This window comes from Thamnophis elegans, chromosome 9 (genome assembly GCF_009769535.1).
Source record: "Thamnophis elegans isolate rThaEle1 chromosome 9, rThaEle1.pri, whole genome shotgun sequence".
NCBI classification, from domain to species: Eukaryota; Metazoa; Chordata; class Lepidosauria; order Squamata; family Colubridae; genus Thamnophis; species Thamnophis elegans.
The window spans coordinates 39,003,777-39,022,158 of NC_045549.1; the positions used below are offsets into that span (position 1 = coordinate 39,003,777).

General features: G+C 38.7%; 1 protein-coding gene across 3 annotated transcripts in view; it reads right to left on the reverse strand.

Moving 5' to 3' along the window:
- JADE1 (jade family PHD finger 1) overlaps positions 1-18,382 on the reverse strand; it is a 130,258-nt gene that overhangs the window by 18,562 nt on the left and 93,314 nt on the right. For all 3 annotated transcript variants that reach the window (XM_032223573.1, XM_032223575.1, XM_032223574.1), the window contains 5 exons: positions 16,593-16,750; positions 11,758-11,945; positions 9,029-9,240; positions 6,279-6,446; positions 3,244-3,360 (listed from right to left, as the gene is read on the reverse strand). In XM_032223573.1, the coding sequence (XP_032079464.1) occupies positions 3,244-3,360; positions 6,279-6,446; positions 9,029-9,240; positions 11,758-11,945; positions 16,593-16,750 (843 nt within the window). The remainder of the gene's footprint in view (positions 1-3,243; positions 3,361-6,278; positions 6,447-9,028; positions 9,241-11,757; positions 11,946-16,592; positions 16,751-18,382) is intronic.

An 18,382-nucleotide genomic window follows, 5' to 3' on the forward strand; every position in this document is an offset into this window, starting at 1 on the left:
TCAATCACAGTAAATAAGACTACCATTCTCTATGTAGGAAGCAGAAGCACTAATTCGGGGGAAGCAGTATTTATAACTCTCCCATGTTCGTTCATGTCTTAATTACTCCCCTAAGACAATAGTTATATAAATCAATAAATGTATGAGAGAGACTGGCAGAGCCAGGGGGAGCTGTCAAGTGAGAATCAATGTAGAATGTCTACGTAGTCACAAGAGAATGAAGTCCAACCCTCACCCCACAAATGCCACAGAACTCTATCTATTTTTGCCCAGGTGCAAACCAATAGATCTGAGAAGATTCCTGTACACAGGCTTGAACAATAAATCATTCATTTTGCTTTGTGGACCTGATTGTTTGTACCTGACATTAATCTTCTCAGACTCCCAATCTTTTTCTGAAGAACAATGGCAACTATTGTGATGGCAACTAAAGCCCCAAGAAGAACTGCCTGACCAAGGGCTAATGAATGCTGTACTTCGGGGTCAGGATGGACTAGAGAATAAAGTGGGCAATTTGATAAGAGTGCTTCAACAGATGCAGAATCTGGAACAGCCAGCACCACCAATTGATCTGGCACCAACAGTCCAAAAAATGTTGCAATAGCAATAGCAATAGCAGTAGACTTATATACTGCTTCATAGGCCTTTCAGGCCTCTCTAAGCGGTTTACAGAGAGTCAGCATATTGCCCCCAACAATCTGGGTCCTCATTTTACCCACCTCGGAAGGATGGAAGGCTGAGTCAACCCTGAGCCGGTGAGATTTGAACCGCTGACCTGCTGATCTAGCAGTAGCCTGCAGTGCTGCATTTAACCACTGCGCCACCTTGGCTCTTCTAAGAAGAAGCCATGGGTGTTTATAGAAAGACTTGGAGGAGAATCAGAAAGGATGAGAACTTTCATAGTTCAGTGAGAATTCTATATGGGAATTAAAGGTGAAAAATTCCCAACTGAGTGCTTACAGGTGTCTTTTGTGCTGATCATGTTGTGTCAGCAGCTCAATAGGCACTGAAGACAATAACCCAATTATAGACAATTATCAGACAATGGGCAACTTCAAAGAGCCGATAAGAGAAGTATGGCTGAATTCAAATTAATCACTGCAGTGTTACATTAGAATTAAAGAGCTCTACTTTCTCAGTTTAGACAAAGACTGAATGCTCAAATCGGCACTAAGCTCATATGGCAAAGAATGCTACAGAATCTGGACCAAATCTACAATCTTTTCTGTGATCATTGACTCTCATCTGAAAGAGATTCAAAGCCAGTTTGGGCAGCAGATAGAGCTCACTATTCAACCTTCCCCGCATTGATGCCGACTGAGAAGATTCCTGTACCGACTTTGGGGGGGGGGGGAGGGAGAGGAATTTTTGCAAATAGGGACAGCAGGAAGAACATGCCTGACCAGAGCAGTGGTGAAATCTAAAAAAAATTCCTGCCGGTTCCGTGGGCATGGCTTGGTGGGGGTCATGTAACTGGGTGGGTGTGGCTATGTAGTCATGTGACTAGGGGGTCAAAAGACAGAAACTCACTTTAACAATGTCCTGCTGGAGCAGGGGGTTGAACTACATGACCTCCAGGTCTCTCCAGCCCTAGATTGCTGTGCTCTTTCAAGGTATCCTCTGAAATTGCATTTAGCACCAGGTTTGTGGTCCTTCCTCCCTCTCCGTTTTCCCTCCCTTCCTTTCTTTCGCAGCATCCCCCACCCTCGTTTTTGGCCTAGCAGACCTCAGCGAAGCTTCCTGGGAGCAAAAACAGATCATCCCACCCCCATCCTCCCATTTTGGCCTAGCAGATCTCTCCTCGGAGCAAAAACGGACACACACACACCCAGACCTCCATTTTTGGCCTAGCAGGCCTCAGGGAAGCCTCCTGAGAACAAAAATGGACCCCAAACGCTAAGAAAAAAGTTCCTACCATCAAGCAACTGATAGTCAGAAGTCTTTTTTTGCCTTTGCTAAGCATTTTCCATCGGGTGAACGGTAGCATTTTTTAATACCGATTCAGGCGAACCGGCCTGAACCAGTAGCATTTTATCCCTGTACCAGAGTCTCCAGAAGAAAGGAAAGACCTCTTGGCCAGGATGCAGGAGTGTGCCACACAGAGTCCAAGCCCAGGGAAACAACAGGGCCTCTCTCAAGATCTTGCAGGAGGGACTATTCAATCACTAAAGAGGGCTCAACATATCATGTTGCTCTGTTACTTTGATTTTATCATGCAGGTGAGAATATTTGAAAGAGTCACTTCACTATCCTTCTGTATTAGGCAGTATTTGAATCCTACTAGAAACCGTGTTCAACTAAGAAACATAATCTTGGGAAACATAGTTTGATGGAATAATATATTAGGGATCTCCTAAACATTTGCTCTTTAAAGTCTGAAAATCATATAAAATTTGACAGATATGTTAACTGTAAGATGTTTATGTTATCACTAATAATTAATCTGCTAGATAGCAATGTTGCTCTAAATGAACTGCAAAGAACAGACAGGCTTCTGAAGACCATTTTCAGAAATGAAATTAAAACAACTGGCCCAAACAAGCAAAAACAATGGCTATCTGAAATGAATCAGTGAATACCAAGTTTTCATTGAACTTGCTCAATTAGAAATGTAGTAAACTGCTAAGTATTTCTCATTTAATATTATATTCAGTTCTTTTTAAAAAAAGAAATCCATTCATCTGTACCTACTAAGATATAGATAAAGATAAATATAGCTAGGTAAGCTGCAAATTCAGCAGGTAATACAAGGACTCTGAACAAAGACATGATTTCAAAATCAAATAATTATGAGAGGCAAATGGTAATAAAAAAATCTAACAATCAGATGACAAATATAATTGGCATATAGACAGGAAAACACTGAACAAGCTCCAAGAAGCCAAGAAAAAGGAGATATGACACAGCACACAAAGGAGTATTAACAAAGAAGAGCAAGGAGGAGATTGAAAATTATTAAAAAAATTTCCTCAGCAAAACAGATGTCAAAGACAATGGCAATTTCAAAAGCTATCTTAAAAAAAAAGTTAAATCACACTGATGATTTATAACCATCAAAGAGTTCACAATGAACAGAGTTCACAGTAACATTATGTTGTAACATAATGTTGTAACATGTATGTAATGTCCCAATTGTTGCATATGCGCTGCCAATGTCAGTGCTCATTCCAGAATTTATTTTATTGAAAAAACAAGGATATAACATGTGAAGATCACTATAAAAGTTAGATAAAGACTGTTTACCTGTATGGATGCCCCAATCTTCTCATTACAAAGACTGCATACCAGGGCCCACCTGCTGCTGGGAATATGAGAGACCTTTGTAATGGGTTCCATCTTTTCTGGGCTACCAATGCTCACCTAAGAATAATTGGAAAAAATAATACATATTTTAAAAAACCAAATAGCAGCAAAAGTATAACTATCCTCTACTTACTGACCTTCAGATTATCCCATCAGACCAATATTTCTAGTCATCTATTACTTTATTAAATTATATTTCCAACCAATTTTGTATTATTTAAGTACAATGACAATAAAGATTATACTTATATCCCATTAAAAGAATTCTTAAGGATTGGAAATAAATTGATTTCATTTTTATCCTGCCCTTCCTCTTAAGTTACAAAAATAAACAAGTTTCTTCACACATAAGAAGTTTGGACTCAAAATAAACAGTGATAGTAACTGGCCAGGGATGAAGAATAGAATGTGAACTGGGTAGGAATTTGAACTTGTTATCCTCTGGCCAAATCTAATACAAATTCCCTACTGAAGCCCAAGTTAAAAGTTTCATTAACAAGTTAAGCAAGCAATAGTGCATCTTCCCCCCACCCCATATTCTTGTATTCTAATGGCAAAGAAAATGTGGATTTGCTTTTATTCTGGCCTAAGGGAACATTTCAGGTTATGTGCAAGTCTCTTTTTTAATGATGGAATATTCTGATGTTCATTGGAAATGTCATGTTTTTGTTCTAAAACTCTTGAGAATGGAAGGAAAAATAAACAATCCAGAACACCCCTGAAATGGTTTGTTTTGCATGCAATTATGTATTTCTATATTACATTAGCCTTCTATTTGCAATTGTTACAGAATTACATCATATCCTTTCTTCTCCCTTATAATAAAAGGAAGATGGCAGATAAGTCTCTTTCAATCATGGCTCCAAAACCAGTCATTAACTATAATTGGTTCCACTTCCTAACTATGTTCATACACTCTACCAAAACATTAGAAAACTTCTTAATGGCCAGATATTCCTCTACGTCTCACTAGCAACCTCCTATTACCCATCTCCTACTATTGCACCGTAATGTTCAAAATCATACTATTTCAAATTCAAAACACTCCATTTCAAATCTGAACTTTTTGTTTTGACTGTGAAAGCTGTTTTTGACTGTGAAAACCGCTTTGGTCGCATTGACCGATGACCTCTGGAGAGCCAGGGACGGAGGCTACGCCTCCATCCTGGTTCTCCTTGACCTCTCAGCGGCTTTCGATACCATCGACCATGGTATCCTTCTGCGACGACTGCGGGAGGTGGGGGTGGGAGGCACTGTTTTGCGGTGGTTCTCCTCTTACCTCTCGGACAGGTCGCAGTCGGTGTTAGTTGGAGGGCAGAGATCGACCCCTAGGCCCCTAACATATGGGGTGCCGCAGGGTTCAGTCCTGTCCCCCCTACTTTTCAACATCTACATGAAACCGCTGGGTGAGATCATTCGGCGGCACGGGATAAAATACCACCAGTATGCGGACGATACCCAGTTGTATCTGTCCGCCCCGTGCCAACTCAATGAAGCAGTGGAAGTGATGAACCAGGGACTTGAAGCTGTTAGTGACTGGATGAGGGCTAACAAACTCGTGCTCAACCCAGATAAGACCGAGTGGCTGTTGTGTTTCCCTCCCACCAATTTGGCTAGTATTCCATCTCTCAGGCTGGGGGGTCAAACACTACGCCCCTCAGACAGGGTCCGCAACTTGGGAGTCCTCCTGGACCCACAGCTGACTTTCGAACATCACTTGTCAGCTGTGACCAGGAGGGCATTTGCCCAGGTTCGCCTGGTCCACCAGTTGCGCCCCTACCTGAACCGGGAGGCTCTCACAACAGTCACTCGTGCCCTTGTGACCTCTAGGCTGGAATACTGCAATGTGCTCTACATGGGGCTGCCCTTGAAGAGTATTCGGCGACTTCAGCTAGTCCAGAATGCGACCGCGCGAGCGATTGTGGGTGCACCCCGTTTCACCCACATAACACCTATCCTCCGCGAGCTGCACTGGCTACCTGTCGATCTCCGGGTACGCTTCAAGGTGCTACTTGCCACCCATAAAGCCCTCCATGGTAGTGGATCTGGATACTTGAGAGACCGCCTACTGCCAATTACCTCCACACGACCTATTAGATCTCACCGGTTAGGCCTCCTCCGAGTCCCATCTGCCGGTCAATGTCGGCTGGCAACTACGTGGAGGAGAGCCTTCTCGGTGGCAGCTCCGACCCTGTGGAACGATCTCCCTGTGGAAATTCGTACCCTCACCACCCTCCAGACCTTCCGCACAGCCCTCAGAACCTGGCTATCCCGTCAGGCCTGGGGTTAAGACTACAACCCGCCCGAATAGTATGAATGTTGTGTTTTAATTATGTATTTGTCTTATATGCTAAAAGTTTGTCTCCCCCCCCCCCCTTTTAAGTTGTAAGCTGCCCTGAGTCCCCCCAGGGAAAAGGGCGGCATATAAATAAATTTTAAATCTAAAATCTAAATTCATATTTGAAAGGGACTGTTTCAATCATTCTGGAAATGTTCCTAGCTTAAAACAGCTATACTGACATGAAACACAGTTACACGGTGATCAAGTCTGTCTACTTTGGATCCTAAAAGCAAAAAACAAAACAAAATTTTCAAGGTCAAAATCAAACATTCTGAATTTCAAAATGGTTTGAACTTGAAATATTTTCCATACTTCCCACTTCTACCAATCCAAAATCTCAGACTTAGACTGTAGACAAGAATTTGCTAGTGATGCTAGATTACAATTTTCAGGATCCCTCATCATTGACCATGATGTAGATCAGCAATATCTTGAAGTCAACAAGTTATCCTGAGCCTCTCATTTCAAATATAAAGGGTTTAACAATCTCTTCAATTATTAGATGGGTTCGACATTATCAATTTTAACACTGTCTGTTATGATAACCAGTGGCACCATTATGACTCCGATTACTATCCATAAAGCTTTATGTATGAATCAATATCTGCCACTCTGAACACCCTGAAACACCAACCTCTGGGATCCAGAGGGCACAACTAACATGGACCCACTTGGTCCCACTTCGAGTTGGTTTCATGGCTCCACCTTTCTTGGGACACAACAAGCATTTTGGCTGGACACCAAGAGCACAGGTTCGGCATAACCAGCTGCCTTCAGGAACTTTTAGGATGCCATAACATGCCTGAAAAAAGAAGAAAAGGTTAGCAGACAGGTATAAACAGGGCACTTCATTTGTATCAGCTTATTGTTAATAGTTTTAGTATTTATATATCACCTCCCTCATTAGCCGATACGCAAGTTGAGAAACTTAAATTACAAATAAATAGGTGAAGCTGATGATTATTAGTTTATGTCTACAAGAATAAGGCTCATGACAACAAATTTGAAATCTGCTGATAACACGTTTAGGCTAATACTAAGATTGCCTTCATATCTTTGGTTTTTATTAGGTTTCCATTTCAGAAAACCTAATAAAGTTTGTTTCTTTTGGAAAAAAAAAAAAGAAATAATCTAACAAAACAAAACAAGCCCATTCTCTGAATCATGGCTGAATACTTTAATGAATTCATATGATTTACCTTGCTGCTAAAATGGCTCCTGAGTAGCTTAAACTCAATGTAGCTATGGGGTATTAGCTGAATTAAAGCTTCTCAAATTTATCTACTGGACAACAGCCAAGATGGCTGTGATGTTAAATGCAGACATGCAATTTTTAGTAATCATGGGACTCTGGCCATGTTTATAACTGCTTCTAAGTTCACAAAGCTATGAAATAGACCAAACAATGTGTAATAGAAGGAGCTAAAACAGGGAACTGAAGATTTATCCTAGCCAGCTGTGCTGCCAAAGGGAAGGAAGATTGTATATGAATGATTATTTCAATTGGAGTTAAGCCAACATTTTATTAACTAAAATAAAAGCCTAAAAAATATCTGTGTCCCACTTGAAAGCTGAGAACTTTAAAACAACCGTAAAAAAACCCTATCCACCCACCCACAAGGTGGTCTTCCAAGAACATAAATAGTTTCTCTGGACCTGGCTGAGTTTCTGCCTCAAGGTACAGCTATGACATTAATTATTCTTCTGGCAACAGATATGGTGTTCCTAGAGAGGCCATTGCTTCTGATGTCTTAAATCTTTTGTGGCTCAATATAATTTAAAAAGCAGTAAAAATGACTGCCAGTTGATCAAGAATTTTAAAAGTATAAAATGTTCAAAATCAGCTCAAACCATAAAAATGTGTGTTTTTCCCAAACAACTCAATTTTGGTTTCATCTGTCCACAGTATATTTTGCCAGTAGTGCTGTGGAACATCCAGGTGCTCTTCTGCAAACTTCAAACATGCTGCAATATTTTTTTTGGACAGCAATGGCTTCCTCCGTGGTGTCCTCCCATGTACTCCATTCTTGTTTAATGTTTCCTTATTGTAGATGTGTCAACAAAAATGTTAGCATGTGCCAGAGATTTCTGTAGGTCTTTAGCTGACACTCTAGGATTCTTCTTTACCTCATGAAGCATTCTGTGCTGTGCTCTTGCAGTCATTTTTATAGGACGACCACGCCTAGGGAGAGTAGCAACAGTGCTAAACTTTCTCCATTTGTAGACAGTCTGTCTTACCGTGGACACATGAACATCAAGGCTTTTGGAGATACTTTTGTAACCCTTTCCAGCTTCATGCAAGTCAACAATTCTTGATCATGGGTCTTCTGAGAGCTCTTTTCTGCGAGGCATGGTTCACATCAGACAGTACTTCTTGAAACCAGTAAACCCAAAACAGGTGTATCTTTTTAAAGGGCAGGACAGCTGTCAGCAACACATCCAATATCATCACACTGATTGGAGTAAAGGTTGGCTCACTCCTGGCTCCAATTAGCTCTTGGAGAAGTCATTAGGCTACGGGCTCACATACTTTTTCTTCTCTGCACTGTGAATGTTTACATGTTACGTTCAATTAAACCATGGCAACATCTAATGTTTGCGTAGTATTATTTTCAGCAGACTGTGTTTTTCTATTGTTGTGACTTAGATGAAGTTCAGAGCAAATTTTATGACCAATTCATGCAAAACTCCACGTAATCCCAAGGGGTTCACATACTTTTTCTTGCAACTGTATATTTACAACTGTATATTTATAAACTATTTTACAAACTTGGTATTTTATTTCTAGACTCTAGAAAGAGTGCAGAGAAGAACAACAAAGATGATTAGGGGACTGGAGACTAAAACATATGAAGAACGGTTGCAGAAACTGGGTATGTCTAGTTTAATGAAAAGAAGGACTAGGGAAGACATGATTAGCAGTGTTCCAATATCTCGTTAGAACAATTAATCAGTGGAACAACTTGCCTCTAGAAGCTGTGAATGCTCCAACACTGGAAGTTTTTAAGATGATGTTAGATAGCCATTTGTCTGAAGTGGTATAGGGTTTCCTGCCTAAGCAGGGGGTTGGACTAGAAGACCTCCAAGGTCCCTTCAAACTCTGTTATTATATTATATAGAAATCTACCATCCAACTGCTAATCAAGTAACATCCTGCTTAGCGTCTGAGCACAGAGAACATCAGTCAAGTGTTATCAGGTAACACAATTATCCATAGTTAGCTGAGTTATCTATCTCATTTCCTGAATCCCTTTGCCTCTACCAATATACCTCATCATAAACTTTCAAACACCTTCAATATGCTTAGAATGTGCAAAATCCTTATTGCCCCATCACAGTGAAATTATACTAGTCCCAATATTATTGTTGTACATGGTGCTATACCTGATGAACACAAATATTGCATTTGTCACAGAACACCATTTCATTGCCATCTTCACCATCAGGAGACTGGCAAACGTCACAGACAACATCCTCATCATACTCGATGCCAAGACCTTCCTCAGTCTCGATAGCATGATTCATATTGTCGTAACACCGTTGCTCAAATTCTTCCATGATCCTCTCCATGGTGTATTCATCTAGTTCAGGCATCCCTGGTTAAGTTATATAATGACATTTAATTTTCATGTTCATGTTCTCTTTTACTTACCATTTAAGTTTAGCAATATAAACAACCAATGAAATCAAAGTGAAAAAGAAAGGAAAAAGGCTTAGGTTATATTTGATATTAACTAGTACTAGCCTTATCTTAACCAGTACAATTAATCTGGCTATCACATGGAGTTTCATGATGTGAGGCTGAAAGTAAAAAATGGGTATAAAATTAACCATCTTTCCAAATGCACAAAAAAATTAAGGTTTTTGATTTATTAATTCTTTCTACAAGTTAGAGGAAGTAAGGATGTTAATTTGCAGGTTTCCAGGAATCTACATCTAGGATACTTACAGAACTCTGTAAACTGACTTTTGGACTAATGTGAATGGATTTTTAAAATATTCCACATTACAAAATGCCAAGAAAAATAGCTTTTATTCAAGACTGCTTTGTCCCAAAAGCTGAGCAGACATATCATTTAACCTGCTAGTATATATTTGGTTATTTGGTGAAGATCAGATGTGATGGACTTCAACCTCTAATTATTTGTAGCCTGAAAAACCATTACCATCATGTTGGAATTGAAATTTGAAATTTAATAAAATTTGTATGGGACTCTGGGCGGTTACAGACGAGATAAAAAGCATTTAAAAAATTAAAGGTAAAAATACAGTTGTTAAAATTGCACACCATCCATTCGGTCTATGTGGGGCTGGACATTGCGCATGCACAGAAATAGCCTGCACACGTGCACCCAAACCAGTAGTAAAAAAGTTGGCAACCCACCACTGGTTTACTGTAATTTGTTGTATGTATATATGGAACTGCTCTTCAAATCAATTCAGAAAGACCAGCTGGTGCAGAACATCATAGTTAAGGATTCTTTCTTCACTTTATACCAATTATAAAGAATCTCACAATCAGTTTTCTTCTAGCTCAGTTTAAATTCACTCTTACTGACCTATATAGAAATCTGTTCTATGGCTATGATGCCTTTCTTTGAAACCACTTTCACCACTTAAAAACTTCTCCTATTAAGTTTGCAGAAAATCTTAAGCACTTCATTCTTCTAGAGGGCTCTTGGAAAATAGGAGGTAAACTACTCCAAACATGTATGTTACCTTTTTAAATGTAGTTGGAATCTTCAATTTGTCTTAAAGTAAGTAATTATGTACTTATATGTATGTATGCATGTATGTACAGGTAGTTCTTGACTTACAACCACAGATGAGTCTCAAATTTCCATTGATAAGTCAATGCGTTTTGCCCCATTTTATGACCTTCTTTGCCACAGTTGTTAAGTGAGTCACAGTAATTGTCATTACAGTGACACAGTTGGTCAGTGTGTTTTGCCCCATTTTATGACCTTCTTTGCCATAGTTGTTAAGTGATTCACAGTAATTGTCATTACAGTGACAATTAACATGGCTGCTAAGTGAATCTGGCTTTCCCATTGAATTTGTTTGTCAGAAGGTTGTAAAAGGTGATGATCCCGAGACACTGCAGCTATCATAAACATATGCCACTTATTAAGATTCAAATTGTGATCGTAGGGGGCTGCAATGGTCATGAGTGTGAAAAGCAGTCATAAGTCACTTTTTTCAGTGCCATTTTAATTTCGAACAGTCACTAAACAAATAGCTGCAAGTCAAGGATTACCTGTATACGTATATGTATTTAAAACAGTAAGACCTTGGTTGGCTTACAAAGAAAAACAACAAAAATAAAACCATATAAAATAGAATAGTAAATATACAGCTTATAGATTTTTTCCAAGCAAGTCAGCAATAATAATTGGTTAAAATATATTCTACCCACCCTAGAAAAGATCAAAAGATCTTGCTGAAGCTCTGCAACTGTTCAAAGATACATGATAAGGATATAAGGAGCCGAGGTGGCGCAGTGGTTAGAGTGCAGTACTGCAGCCACTTCAGCTGATTGCTAAGCTGCAGTTCGGCGGTTCAAATCTCACTGGCTCAAGGTTGACTCAGCCTTCCATCCTTCCGAGGTGGGTAAAATGAGGACTCAGACTGTGGAGGCAATATGCTGACTCTGTAAACCGCTTAGAGAGGGCTGAAAGCCCTATGAAGCGGTATATAAATCTAACTGCTATTGCTATTGCTATGATTGCATCTAGCATCATCCCACGTTTTTAGATACCAAATCCTAAACAGCACGACTATTTTATTAATTCACATAATATTAATCAGGAACTGGTGTTCCTACTATGCTTTCCTTTTCCTGCAGACTTCTGTGAATCTCAAAAATCCTAACTTATATGTCTGAGATATTAACATCTAATAATTCAGAAAGTTTATTTTATTTCTGCTAAACTTTCCATTCAAAACCATCCCCAACCACATACAATTTGTTTGTAAGCACTTTTTGTCCTTACCTCTTCCATCCAGAAACTACAAATGAGCCGCATATAGTATGCTGGCTAGTTCAGAAACCCTACCTCAACTCTTCCCTGATGCTTCTCTAATCTGGGGCTGTAACTGGAACTAGCACTTACCCATCTCTTTGAATTCTTCATTGGCCAGTTCCAGCCATGCTACATCCATGTAGTTAAGGTCATAGCGGCATACACTCTCTGCCAACGTTCGAATGTCAACATATCCAAGTTCAGGGGGCTCAGAGCCTGAAGACAGGATATATTTCCGAGGTCTTGAAAATACAACAGCTTTTGTTTCAGACACAATCCTGAAAGTGTAGCAAACAGGTGTTCATTGCAGTAATCCTTCTATAAGTACCAAAACCTCAGTCTTTCCATACAGCTATTGCTGAAGCCTTTGAATTACAATATATTCCATCCCGCCCCAAACAAGAAAATACATTATTTCTGATTTTGCCATTCTTTAAAGCTTATTTTTTTCTTGACTTAGACTCTCAATATTTTCATAAAATATTGAAGGTATTTTATAAGGAAATTTAAAAAGGCATAATATCTCAGTAACAAAAAATAAGCCAAGAGACAAGATATTTTCTGGTTATTTTGTGTCACCATAGGCAGAAGTATTAAATCAATTTTGTTATAGCACCATTCAATTGGGAATACTATTGCAGAGGAGTTAATAATTTTAGAATATTTTATTATTTTAATTATGTCAGAAATTCATCTAAAGTCACTATTTTTCTACTGTAATTTTGGCATTATATTTCCAGGGGAGTTGGTGGTAGCAACAAATGAAAGGCTTCAGACACTACCATAGCATGTAAAATAAATATCATGTATGGATGTTTAAAAATTAAAAAAGCTTTTTTCTTTTAATGTTTATTTTATTTTATTATACGATAAAGGTAAAGGTTCCCCTCACACATATGTGCTAGTCGTTTCTGACTTTAGGGGGCGGTGCTCATCTCAGTTTCAAAGCTGAAGAGCCAGCGCTGTTCGAAGATGTTTCCGTGGTCATGTCGCCGGCATGACTAAACGCCAAAGGCGCACAGAACATTGTTACCTTCCCACCAAGGTGGTTCCTATTTTTCTACTTGCATTTTGACAGGTTGGCAGAAGCTGGGACAGGTAATGGGAGCTCACTCCATTACACAGAGTTAGGGATTTAACCACCAAACTGCTGACCTTTCTGATCAACAAGCTCAGCGTCTTAGCCACTGAGCCACCGCGTCCCTTGGTATTTTATTATGCATACCCTTATAAGCATATATAAGGGTTTTTATATTTTATAATCGCAATTGTAATTTCTGCTCATAAATCACTGTTTCCAATGTCGTAACTTCGAGGAGTCACTAAATGAATTGTAAATCGAGGACTACCTATACAGGTAGTCTTTGACGTACGACAATTGAAGCCACAATTTATGTTTTTAAGTGAGACATTTGTTAAGTGAATTTTATCCCATTTTAAGACTTTTCTTGCCACAGTTATGTGTTGTTAAGTGAGTCATTGCATTTGATAAGTTAGTAACCAAGTTGTTAAGTGAATCTGGCTTCCCCATTGACTTTGCTTTTCAGGTCACAAAAGGTGATCACATGATCCTGGGATACTGCAACCGTCATAAATATGAACCAGTTGCCAAGCATCTGGATTTTGATATGACCATGGAAATGCTGTATTGGTTGTAAGTATGAAAAATAGTTGTGTCACTTTTTTCTGTGCTCTTGTAACTTTGAACGATCAATATATAGTACCGTATTTTCACGACCATAAGCCGCACCGGATTATAAGCCGCAGTATCAGTTAACGTTAATTTTTCAAACTTTTTCCATATATAAAGCGCACCGGGTTATAAGCCGCACGTTTTTTTTGCAATTACTAACGAAATCGCAACCTGCCACTCCTCGCACTCCACACTACATGATACACCCCCCCCCCCGCACCATTCGTCCAGTAAGGTCGGGGAGGCGTTGGGCAGAATTGGGAGGGAGATTTTCAAAGAAGCGCACCAAATATCTCCCGCGAACTGAATCGGCTTTAATAAAGCAATTACCTGCTCAGCTTTAGTTCCCTTTGTGAAAGTTAGAATCCGCAGCTTGAACCCGAGAAACTATTAATCCTTCTCCCATTAAGCGCTATTCCATCGGACCTCCCCATTAAAACCAATCGGAGGAGAAAGCCTGTGCGCTGGGGAGGGAAACTGCTCAGATGGTAGAAGGGACGGGAGGCAGGAACGGAGGAGAAAGCCTGTGCACTAGGGAGGGAAACTGCTCAGATGGTAGAAGGGACGGGAGGCAGGAACGGAGGAGAAAGCCTGTGCGCTGGGGAGGGAAACTGCTCCATATATAAAGCGCACCGGGTTATAAGCCGCACTGCCGGTTTTTGATCAAATTTTAGGATTTTCAGTGCGGCTTATAGTCGTGAAAATACGGTAGTATTAATATAAGAACCTTGGAGAAGGAGAGCGGCTCAGATTTCTAATTTATAGGTCTGTCGGTATCATACGTTGAGCCATGAAATTAAATCAGTGCAATTTCACTATTACAGAATCTACAAATATAGTACTCCAGTGAAATTTACATACTGGTAAGTGTGCATAGGTAGCATGTGATAAAACTTTCTGCAACTACAAAGAAAAATTAAAATTTATTATTGTCAATAATTATGTAATATAGCTTGACAGATGGTATTAAGATTTTAGGGCATGAGTCCTAATATAAGAACAGATCCAAGCATCAAATACTGCCAAAAACTTAATACTTTTTCCTCCACTTTCCCACACTAGACAAATCCATCACTACACAATAAAAATTCACATTATATGGATGCATCAGGAGCAGAACTGTGTATGGAAGGAGTGCTTAATAGCCAGGCACCTCTGAACGATCACAAATTCTAACAGTATTTACTACATTAGTAGTTCTACAAATATGGAAAGCAGGAAAGCCTAGAGCCGGGCTGGCGAACCTATGGCATGCATTCCACAGGTGGCACGCGGAGCCATTTTTCAGGGCATGCAAGGCGTTGCCCTGTTAGCTGGCCAGCTCCTAGAAGCCTCTGGATCCTGGGGAGGGCGAAAAAAGCATGCAAAAAATGGGGGGAGGGCCTAACATGCGTGCATGCGTGCTGGGGAGGGTCACACACTGCATAATGGGTGCGGCAAGCCCACACACAACCTCCCTGCACTTCCCCTGCTTATTGCGCGCAAGCCAAAAATGGTTCACCATCGCTGGCCTAGACTTCTCCAATAAATTAGGAAATCCCCCTTCTATAACCAATTTAAGATGTATGAAATAATAGGGATAGGCATCCATTTGGTGTGTATAAAAAAAGGAAGACGAATAAACAAGACCAAGGTAGTTGCAATTAAGTACAGGTTAACATATTTGATTCATTTCAGTATTTATTCATCATATTTTTGTGATAGAATCTAAACAAAATTAGTTATAGTCACATTAGAAGATCAGAATACAGGCTACTCTACTTTTTTAAAAATGTTATTTGAAATCCATCTATCACACCTGGATTTGAATTTGCATGCTGAAGTAAATTAATTTAGACTAAAAACCACAGGAATACATCATAGGATATCCCTCACAATGAGATCAAAGAGTAACCATTATATATATAAAAAATGCAATTGTTTTGTTCTTTACCTAAAGCAATTTCCCATACCCTTCTATGAAAATCTCCCTGAACTGCTCACATTACCTTTTATAATATTTAAATTCTACACTATATTAATCAACATTCTAGATTTCAAAGTCACCAATATGAATAGTTTTAAAAGTGAATCTCTTTTAAACTTAAGAAAACAAAATGGCATTCAGAATGTGGGTGGTTTATTTCTTACCATTTCTACTTAAAAGGAACAAGTGGCAGGTGACATGAAAAACCTTTGCCTAAAGCGCTCTGCATGTGCTCCTGATTCAAGCAGATAATCTAATCTAGAAAGAATTCGAGCTTCTCATTTTCCTAAATTTATTACACTATTTAAATTAAAACACCAGATATATACATTTGTATTGATGTATTGACTAATAAGGGTTCATCTTAGATGTGTGATAAAATATTTAAGAATTCTGCAAAGTATATTTTTACTGCTCGTAGAAATTAGTTGAGTTTTATTATAAACAGCTTTGAATTTTTATGCACACACACCCAGAAACAAACTTTCTTAAAAAATACAAGTCAGATTTAATCTCTGTACGGAGATTACCTAGAATATCTATCAAAACATCTACTTTGTTAAGATTTAGAGTTCATTTCTCTAGAACTGCTGCCCCTGTGTTCCATGCCACTTTCCAGTTTGAATTGTCAATTAATGCTTCAAATTCAGATGTGAGAAAGTTGCATTTACTTGCTTATGAAGTCTGGACTGATATAGGAACAAATTGTACTGTTTCTAAAAGGTTAAAGCCAATCTCTGGTTAGAAGGAACTATTTTTCTGGCAGTACAGACTTCCTTCTGCCACTGCATCAAGTTAAAAATAAGTCCTCAGCCTGCCATGTAAAGTGCTTAAGTTGTGAGTAGTAAATCTGCTGTTGAGTAAGGTTTTGCTCACATCTGCCACCTGAAATGATACTGCTGCAGTACTTTAACAGTGAAAAATCAGCTGCTGGTAAGTATTCAATGTCATATAGCAATCGTATTATGGAACTATCAGAAAATCTATTACAATGCCACCAACCAAACAATGGACATGCTGAGTTCTTGTTCATTGACTCTTATATCACTTTTCAATAAAGGAAAGTAATCCAGTTATTAATATTAATCCTAAAGAAGATTAAGACCCTGACTTCTTTTTCACAGACAGCATATATACTTTGAGATAAATCCAAATTATGGAACACTACACTTTCAGTTTAACGAAGTTTAATTATTTTTAAATTGTTTTAAAATATGTGGGGGATGGGTTTGTTTCCTTTTTGTAATTGGCTGCACCAAAATATACCTGGCTACTGGTTCTGGTACAGTCCCTGGACTGACTGGCACCTGAACACCTTTCTCCCATTCTTGTCTCCAGGGATCTGCCAGCACATAATACTCATCAGGATTCAGCTGGGAAGAATCAGGCAGCTTCATAGCAGTGATCAGGTCTGTTCTAAACACCTGGAAAGACACAGAGAAGAGAAATGACTAGAGGGGTCATGACACATTGAGGCATTATTTCAGAGATATTTCCTTACTAGATTCCTCAACACCTTCAACAATGGTAGAGCTCCTAATGTACTTTAAATGTTTTTAAGAATTCAGGGAGATAACTGCCTTGAAAATAGCCTGTGTTGGACTATATAGCACAGTCAGATCAAGAGGTGACCACATTTTTTCTGATATTTTGTACTGTGTCATAAAATCTTTATAATAATTCTGTCATACATTTTTTTACAAAATTTGCCAAATTTCAATTTCATGAGATGGGTTCCAGATTTTGGATGCATTCTGTAAACTAGCACACTTAAGATACCTTGGTTCCAAAATTGTTGCTCTACAATGCACTGTTTTGTAGTTAAAGGTTATGGGAACAAGAGTTTAATAGTATATGGCTACAGTGACATGCCATACTGTATAATTCAGTTTCCAGCAAAACAGTGAAGGCCTCTCACCATTAACTAACATGCCCTTTAAAGTATCCAAATGTTCATCTGTATTACCATGCTGAACCAGAAATAAAAAAACACGTCCACCTTTGTATTAATAATCACCCCAATTCATATGATCCAATTAAAAAAGCTTTAATTATCCGTTGTTCAAAGACTTTCTAAATGAGTCCCCATATAGGACACAAAATCCAAATATTGTCAAACTTCCTTTACTTAGTTCAAAAGGAAGTACTGTACCTAAGTCACAGATTATTGTATTGATATCTTTTTTAAGCCAAGGCCTGTATTTCCTAGTTTCAGAGTTCAAAGCAAATCTTGCACACATGGCCATTTTATTTCGAACAGTTTAAATACTATTGAAAAACGTATCTCAAAGGTCAAATGTTAGTAACACAACAGGCAAATTCTGTAAAAAAAATCATGAAACTGAAGTGAAAATACATGTCCTTACATTTCCACAAACCATTAAATCTATTCTTTGGCAATTACAATCTAGTGATTCTGTGACAACTTTTTCAAAAGATATGTGAGCATCAACCTTTTAGTACAATTATCATAATTTAAGAATAAGGACCCAATATTTACTCAACCAACGTAAATTGTTGTCAGTATTCTTTCAACATGAAGTAAATACTAGGTGTAAATAAAGCTCAAGGGATGATTGCCCTTATGTTGTATAGAGACCATTGTAGCATTTTAAAAGTACAATGAAAATTGAGCCTAAAGCCATCCCATCAGTTACACATTCATATATTCCTATTTGGCACTCAGCTGATGAAAGCAAGATCTGTGCCTATTTCAGCTGAAATATTAAACTGTACAAGCACTATGTCCACTGAAGTACACACCTCCTGCAGAAGGTGGTATATTTCTCAGAAGTGGTCAGAGCAGAAGCAAGTCACAATGCATATCCACAAACACATGTATATTCATATTGTGTAGACTGAGAATTCTGGAAATCCCACAGATCTCAGGGAAGATTGGCATGGACCAAACCAAAATCCAAACCAAACCAGATACATACAGGTTGTCCTCAATTTACAAGAATTCATTTAATGACCATTCAAAGTTACAATTGCACTGAAATTGTGACCGTTTTTCACATTTATAATTGTTGCACCATCTTCATGGTCACAAGATA